An 8,829-nucleotide genomic window follows, 5' to 3' on the forward strand; every position below is an offset into this window, starting at 1 on the left:
TTGACACAGCAACCAAACTGTATTTGTACACAGTGTAAGTGAACACTATGTACTTTACCATTTATGTGGCAGTATCACCAGTTACTCAGATTGGAAAAATACGAAGCGGGTGGTCTGTCAGCTTCCCTTGCAAACCTTTCGAGGAGAAGCGGAAGGATTCTTTATTGGGGTTAATAAAAGCAGAAGTTTTATTTACTGTTTTCTTTCAAAGTTTTATAGTGAAGCAAACAAAACCCCAAAATAAGAACTTTGAAAGGGATATTTTTAAAACTAAGTCTACTGAAATTCACAGTTTATAACTAGGCCAATATCAAATTCCTTCAATAACAATATCCCTTCATTTGCCAATTAAATGAAACATTAATGTGAGCTTAATGTAAATAAGTAAATTAATTCTAGAAATGTTGTATATTATGTACAGTACAGACTTTACATCCTTGATGCATACTTGTTGAAACCTACTGACACTCATACACTTTCAATAAAAAAAAATATTTAAAAATCACATTTTATAACTAAATTTGCAGCCATAATTTGTACGTCAAGTTTCTATGTCATGGATCCCCACACAAGCGAGTACTTTAGAACATACAAGCGTTTCAGGATGGATATTATTTTAAAAGTATATTGACATCATTTTTGCTTACTTTTTTTATACTCAAAGGCCTTTCTATAGCATTTTCTACATTAAGTGCTATGGGTTAAACTGGTAACAAACAAACAAAGGTGTTTTTTTAAATACAGGTGATAAAACTTGTTTATTTTTCCCTAACTGCAGAAAAATAACATGGAGTTGTTTGATGTAACCCCATCTAACTATTAAAACAAATCTCTTATACTCTAGCCTAACTGAGGTAGTGTTTGAAACTACTGTATAAGATATGCTAGCCCCATTTTTGGGAAAACTACATTATTTCCTTTGGAGTTTATACCACTATTTGGTCTACTGTGATTGACATTTTGGTTTTATAGAAGCATTTATTTCCTATGACCAGAGAAGTCCAATACTTATGGGTGTGGTGTTTTCAGAGCATCTCAAACATGCCTTGACACACAGATGCGTTATTTGTGTCACTGACCATAGAAGAGTTGAGTTGGTTTTTTTGCTCATTCTTTCAGTGGGAACTCATGATAACCTTAGGAACAAAATTTGACTATGATCAGCAATTTACAGTCTGCTTTACCAGAACCTGATGGCATGCAGTCCACGTAAGAACTCAAGAGAAGTGATAGCTGCAAAGCAGTGCTTATGTGGCAAGATGAAATTTCCAATAGGAGCAAATAAAATCTACATTTCACTAAGAAAGGTGTTTTACCGTTCACAGGACTACTTACTAAAATCTCCAGTAGTGCAGCTAGCAAGAACAGAGTTATGAGCATCAGGATAAATTTCACTTATCATCACTTAAGCATTAATTTGACAGTTATAAAAAAATGGTAAAAGTGAATGGATAAAAATACGTTCTACTTAGTACAGTCCAGCTGAATTATTCACCTATATCAAAATCAAAGGGTAATCCCTTCTATTACAAGCATTTTAACAAAGGTGGCCATGCTACTGTATATACACATTGCATATATTTATATTACCTTCGTACAAAGGCTTCCAAATCTTTAGATCCACGGTAAAAGTGACGGGGAGTCTTACTTTTTTATTTTTAAGCTTGGACTCACTAATTTAGAAACCTCACTAGTAACATGACAGAGGCAACTATTTCAGTCATTAACAGTCACTGTATCATTTAACTTTTGCAACAAGTCTTAAATACCAATATAAAGTTATAAGTACTGCTGCTCCAAAATTTGGTACTTAAGGCTTTTCACTACAATTATTAGCGCTATCTGATGCTTGATCACTCATCCATTGAAAATTCAAATAAAGCTTTTTTTTTATAAAAGGCTGTTTCCATGGAATTTGGAAAACACCCATATTATATCTTCTCACAAAAGCAGCAATGATTAAATGTCTTCAAGTTTAGTTTACACAATATCCATTTATCTGATATAAATCATGCTTTCTAAAGGATTTTAGTTAAGAGTAAGACCAGCATTCATACTATATGAGCATGAATGTAGAAACTGCAAACACATGCATATCGTTCAGGGAAAACAATCTGATTTCAGCACTTTAAGTTTAAATTATTTGTTATTTTTAAAATCAAACTGTAGTGAAAATCCTTAATTGGTTCAGATAAGATACATGTATGTAAATGTAATGAAATTGGACAGACTGCTAATAAAATGACTTACAACTATAGCAATAGTAAAATAACTTAAAAGGAAACCTCAGTTTCACAGAGGCTTTTCTTTCTGTCTGAAGTTACAAACCCCCCAAGTAGTGTTATAAACAGTAAAAAACCAACAGAGAAGGGCTAACATTAATCCCCTGGTGTCCAGCGTGGCTCCCCACTGCTGGCTATGGAATGCACCCTCATCTCTCTGATTCTTTGTATCCAAGGGTTAAAAAGCAAGGCAGCGTTCTGCTTCTCTGGAACAGAATCAGAAGTCAATCAGAAAAGATGTCTCTGCGTGTTGTCCTGTTTTTTTTTTAATTCATGGTAGAAAATGAAATGAAAACTTGTGGAGGTGTTCAGTGCTCGGCTCTTGCATATACTGGTAATTACTATTATTAAAATTATGGTAATGTTTAATAACTCCCCAAAGGGCTCAGAAGACTGGGGCAGTAATTGGTTGAGGAAAAAAAGTTTTCAGTTCAGTCTTCAGGTACCAGTAGCTGCTGGAGCAGTCTAGAAGATGATGCTCCAAGCTTTTTATCCAGTCGGTCAGAGGTCATCTGAGGATTTCAGAAAGTCTATACGCAATGCACTGCATGAGACAGAGGTCAGGATTCAGCTGATGTATCGATTACTGGTGGTTTTGTTGGTGTTGCTAAAATAGCCTCTGCTTCTTCATGCATCTAAAAAGACAGATGAAGTATTAATGTTGTTAGAGATTTTACTAGACATCATTAAATGGTTTCCTTTAAGACGTATCCGAATGCATCTTTTATTCAGATCATGCAACCTGTACCCAGCCGGCACACGGTGGTACATTCAACACCTCTGAACCCTCCACTTACCTGTAAGAACTGTACATCTTGAAACAGCTCCTGAATGAACCTTCGAGATGGAAGTCGAAACATGCAGTGTGCTAACAAGTAGGACACCTCAGAGTAAAGGCATATGTCATCAAATGCTTGGGGATACTTCTCCTTAATTCTGAAAAACAGAAAAAAAATCAAAGTTTAAGTCTGAAACAGATTTCCATCATGTTTCAAAAAAACTTCAATTAGATTTTGACTGTAATCATTAACAAAGTAGAACTCTTCAGTAGTAGGTATTATAAATTCAGGATCTGACAAAGCAAGAAAATCAGAACAGACAGCATTATTTTGTACCACAACTTGAAGAAATCTATATTAATGAGATGAAACTGAATATATAATTTGGAAATTGTACAGAATCACTGAGATTACCTAGTCTTAAAATAATAGATATGGAAAGAGAACAGTATATCAAAGAATTTGCATACACATGTACAGCAGTAATAAAAAAACAGAAAAGCTAACTTAATTACCTGTAAGCATTTTTAAAACTAGAATGAGCATTTCTCTACTTTCTTTTAGAAGTTATATGTCCATTTCCAATGTCAGTAGCTCAGAAATCTACAGGTTTTACTGTAACATTTGGTCCCTGGATTCATATTCTATATTTTAACATGATTTCTTCTATAAATTAATTCTTGTACTTGTACTCTTGCTCAAAGCAGATTTCTGTTTCTCAAGAAGTTACTTTCAGTTCGCTATTCAGCTTAGCTGATATATACTATTTGGCAGAAATAATAAAGGAAAATGATTGTTTCTTTAGAAAAGGATGCATGATATACTGGGCATGTAATGAAGTATCACTGCAGCTGAATTACTGATTTTAAAGATTAGGGAAAAGTAAGAAATTAAAGACAGAGCAAAAATATTCAATGGGAAATTCTTTGCTTAGCTTTTACATTACATTCAGTCATTCCCAGTAACCCACAGTCATATCTGTTGACAATTTTTTTGAGAAGTCAGAAATAAGGTTAATCACTACCCCAGAGATCTTAGAGAATACATGCCACTAAACATTGCTAAAGCATCTGAAATGTTTTCAACTTACGTCAAGAGTCCAGTTTCATGCCCCTTAGTTCCTACTGAACTACTCAAATTGATTACTAAACGTAAGACTTCTTTCCGCAGAAGAATTCTGCACACTGGTGTATCATCTGGGATTGATTTTACTCCTGAAAAAAAATATTAGGCACATGAAGTTTAAACAGAATAGTCTTTAACTGTGCTAATCCCATGCTGCATAAGTCTGGTTTAGCCTTCCATAAAAACACATACATTTAGGTATGTATTCTGAACTGCCAATAAATACTTCCACTGAAATTGAAACTTAAAAACCCACTAATTTCAGGAATCTGAACCTGGAAATACTTTAAAACTATCATTTAATAAATGGAGAAACCTGTAGGACTCAATCACAGTGCTGTTTCTATCACTAAATCATGTTGCAAACTAGGGGAGTAATTACCTTCTGTTTCTATCAGATGCTGAAGTTGTTAGGAATGAGCTACTTCATAAGACATTATGATAATTCAAAATGTAAAACACAAGCATAAAAAAGAAGTATCTTTACAGAAATTCAGTAGGTTTTAATAATTTTTTAAAAAGCTGATGACAATGGAAAAAAGGCAATCAATTTGCTTGTAATGTCAGACTATTTAATAGCCTGTAGAAATGCTGTATAACAAAAGGAGAATAGTTTAGAAGGATGTTCTCCCATCCACCGTAACCATGGACAAGGTAACTACCTTCCTGGACAACAATTAAATAATCCTAGGGGTTATTTTTAGTTGATTTTATTCTTGTTCGTTTTTTTGTTTGTTTGTGTGAGTGTGTGTGTGTGTGTGTGTGTGTGTGTGTGTGTGTGTTTTGAGGCTTTGTTTTCGTTTTGTCTTTATAATTAATGAGCATTAGTTTGTTGCAGTATGTATAAACAATAATATTTTTCCACAATACCTAAAAAATACTTTACAAGTTACATATAATCATACAGCTTTCAAACTTACCTAGTACAAGTTCTGTACTCTTGGTGCTGCTAGCTGAACCATGGGATACTGCATCACTGCAGCCTGAAATTCCAGAAAATTTGGAGGAATGCACATCTAAGTGATTGTGTATGGTCTGCCCACACCAGTCGGTATATGGAATGTCTGGAAAATCTGACACAAACAAGATGTTGCATCTTTGTTACTCACACTTTTCCTCACTTCAAATGCTTTTCTTATTTTACCACAATGGTAAGCATGCAAGACACTGACGCATTAAGCACTGTGCAAAACTGCTGGATATTAGATGTTGAATTTTGGACAAATCATACTCAAAATGTCTAAAATTAACTTTTTGTTGAATCTTAAAATACTTGAGTGAAAATAATCAACTCTTAGACACTGACGGAAGCCTAAAAACTGTCATCATACACAGAGCTCTTGTTGATACATGCCCAAGCTCTCTTTTATCTAGCATAATAAAGATGCTCTTGCATATGCATAAATTTCTTTTTTGTTCATGCAATTATCACAGATGTCACGAAAAGAGTTCTGACTTCATCAGCAGAAAGATACAAGAAGTACGATTCTTCTGGGAGGTTTCACGATCCACAGCCTATGGCATTTTGGATTTAAAGAGATTAATATAAAATTCAACCTAACAGAACCACAGGACAACATAGGTCTGAAGGGACTCCTGGGGATCACCTAGTTCAACCACTTGCTCGAAGAAGGTCTCATCTCAAAACGAGGTTAGGTTGCACTCCAAAGAGTTTCCCCTTACATTCAATTTGAATTTGTGTTCCCACAGCACGTTTGTGGTCTCCCCATTCTTTGTCTGTGTGCCTCTGACATGAGTCTGGCTCTGCTGCATCCTTACGCTATTTGAAGACTACAGCTGGGATTTAATTTGCAATCCCTTCTTGATACTGAACGCAAGCTCAAACTCAGCTCTCTGGGTCATTCCTCACATTTCATACATCATGCCCCTTGCCAGCAGTGCTCTGTGTGTGTTACCATCATACAATTGTGAAGACTCCTAACTAGCATCCATTACAGGACTATCTTTTTATTACAGACATTGCAAAAAGGCACGTAACTGCAAGCTCTGCAGAGGAAGTTGGGAAAAAGTAATTCTGAATCTGATCTTAATCTCAATCAGACATTTTAAATTTTTTACTAAATAGGCTTTCAAATTGTATGTTTTGATAAGCTCTTAGAAATATTTAAAAAATATGCAGGTACCTGGTCATACTACCACCACTAGATATTGAAAAGATGGAAATGACGATAGAAACACCACTGGTTGTACAGTGAGCATATTAAGAATAATTAATTTCAAGGTCAATAGTCAGAAAAAAAGCCTTACAGATGAATCAATTTTAGAGATGAACAAAATTCAGTATTTTCATTGCTTTATCACACTTCCCCACAAGGAATACTAACCTGTACGACTATACGAAGAGTTCACTTTGCTGTTAGGCTGATAACCCAGTATTTGAATGCAGACGCAGTAAAGGCAGTTCTCATCTGTGTGCTCCTGTAGCCCTGTATCCTCTGTATTTTCTAAAAACTGAGAGGCATCTGAACGGCTGGTATTCATTATTTCTGTGAGACTGATCTGCTGCCGGAGCATCTGAAAAGGGCTTTTGACAGTGTCACTTGTACCTGATGGAAGACCTGTAGGTAAGTGATGAGACATCAGAAAAAAAACCAAAACCAAGCAATCAACATTATTTCAACTGAATTTCCCCTTATAAGCCTTTTAGGGCTGAGGAATGTATGTGTGAAGATCTGAAAACTTTTTCTTTTTTTTTTTTGAGTGGCTTAAGCTCCCAAGATCATTACCATTCAGGAAGCAGACATCGTGTTTTAGTCCTGGCTCATCATAGGTAACAAAATATTGCAAAGGACAGAATTCAATCTCTAAACTCACCTACCATACACATATACTGTGAAAAGATATGTGGTAAATCCTGATATATCAACAGTAGTAATACTCAGGTAACACTAATACCATACCCATTTTCACAGTAGCAAAAAAGATTAGTACAACAATATACAACAATTTTTAAATGACACATGCACCAATGAACACAGAAGCACAACTTAAAAACCTGCACCTTAGTGCCTGTAATAGGATGAAAGTAAGACTCCAACAATGCAGAAACAAGCCGAAAACGCTTCAGTGACGTGCTCTTCCTCGAGTAGAAAATACCAACAAATACAATTTTGAGCAACAGTTACTTTACCCTGAAGCTTAGCAAACTACAGAAACACATTTTCAGGCACATCAGCTTTATATACTATGTATATATGAACAACAACAACAAAAAAAATCAGTAAGGTGTATCTATCTTGGTGTTCCAAGTGCTTGTAATAAAGTTTCAGTTCACTAGGAAGCAAGACAACAGCTACCCTATACTACCTGAGCACCAGTTCAGTGCTTCTTTTTCCTGTCCTCCTGAAAAGACACGTATTGACACCCTACAGATCTCTAACTACTCTGGAGTAAAAAAGGAAGTGCATTCCAGAACAAGCCAGGCATTAGAGGCATTACCTGCGCTGATCGACTGTCATGGAAACATCACAGTAAGACAGAATTTGCTTTCTGAAATACACATCTAACAACTTTATTGGTTCCTATAAATTCACATGTAATCCAAGGGAAGTCAAAATGTAACAGCTCAATATGTGGCACACATATTTTATCGTAGCTTAAACTTCTTACTTTCTTTAATGCAGTATCACTACCAGTGTTTGATTAGTATTAGCTTACATTCCTCCTTTGTTTCCTAGAGTAGGACCATGCTTATATTGCTTTGAAGCAACACCACAATACCCCAAACTAATTGAAACAGTGAAGTAATGGCCTGCTATCCTGAATCCGGAACGCAGCTCTCAAAACTTAATAGCTAAAACAACCTTTTCCGTAAAGAAAAATGAATAAATAAACCAACATCCCACCCAATGCACAAATAAACAGAAAGGTACAGGAGAAGAACAAAACCAGTACCTCCTGCATCAGGTGCAAAGACCCGAGCTCCACGGTCATCAAATGGAGGTGTGGTTTTCTTCTGGAAGTATGGAGTTTCCTTTACCTGGAAAAATAAACACTAAAAATATTATGACAGCGTATTTATGCTACCTTTAATACTCTAACCTAGCCTGCGACATTATTTGTCTAAAATACAAAACAGACTAGCAATTTTCTGTAAACAGGGTTAGAAAATAAATTCTTTTCTCCAAAACCTTGAAAGTACCACATCCGTTTTAACTCATTTCTCTAGATCTAATCTATTCTGATGAAAATGCAACAGCTGACCACCTTTCAGTATAAGAATGCAAATGAACCCAGTAAGTTATCACATACATACCTGAAATATTTCATTGATATCCACTGGGAGAGCAAGGCCAATGTAATCATCAGAGCTACCATATGTGGCATTAGAAACCATGGAGCGAACAGAAGAGGAACGCTGAAGTGTGTTTTGGTTAATAGGACTTAATAAGTCTTCTTTATCTAATGAAGCATAACTTAAAGCTTTCATGAACCTGTAACATTAAGATAATAAATCATGATCTTTGCAAATTTCTCATTCTGGCATATAAAAGTAACGATGGCTGACACACAGACTATCCTTATATTTCTGCTTTAGAACCCAGAGCTTGTTACTCTGTCGAATTACCGCTACAGCCTCATTGGTTTTCATAGAATCACAGAACGTTAGGGATTAGAAGGGA

General features: G+C 35.5%; 1 protein-coding gene across 1 annotated transcript; it reads right to left on the reverse strand.

Annotated features, from left to right (window-relative positions):
* Positions 1-1,725: 1,725 nt before the first annotated feature.
* On the reverse strand, positions 1,726-8,635 carry LOC104540053 (rapamycin-insensitive companion of mTOR-like). The gene is made up of 7 exons (XM_010183757.1): positions 8,463-8,635; positions 8,102-8,186; positions 6,532-6,765; positions 5,107-5,259; positions 4,152-4,275; positions 3,080-3,218; positions 1,726-2,917 (listed from the first exon to the last, which is right to left on the reverse strand). The coding sequence occupies exons 1-7, from the start codon at positions 8,541-8,543 to the stop codon at positions 2,843-2,845; spliced, it is 891 nt and encodes a 296-aa protein (XP_010182059.1). The 5' UTR covers positions 8,544-8,635; the 3' UTR covers positions 1,726-2,842.
* Between the last annotated feature and the right edge of the window lie 194 nt (positions 8,636-8,829).

The sequence above is a fragment of the Mesitornis unicolor genome, unplaced genomic scaffold (genome assembly GCF_000695765.1).
Source record: "Mesitornis unicolor isolate BGI_N332 unplaced genomic scaffold, ASM69576v1 scaffold23574, whole genome shotgun sequence".
NCBI lineage: Eukaryota > Metazoa > Chordata > Aves > Mesitornithiformes > Mesitornithidae > Mesitornis > Mesitornis unicolor.

Coding starts and splice junctions, on each gene's coding strand:
- LOC104540053 (XM_010183757.1), bottom strand. CDS start 8,543: ATGGTTTCTAATGCCACATATGGTAGCTCTGATGATTACATTGGCCTT. Junction 5,260..6,531: donor CTCTTCGTATAGTCGTACAG/GTTAGTATTCCT, acceptor TGTTTGTGTCAG/ATTTTCCAGACATTCCATAT. Junction 3,219..4,151: donor CATGAAACTGGACTCTTGAC/GTAAGTTGAAAA, acceptor TCTGTTTTTCAG/AATTAAGGAGAAGTATCCCC.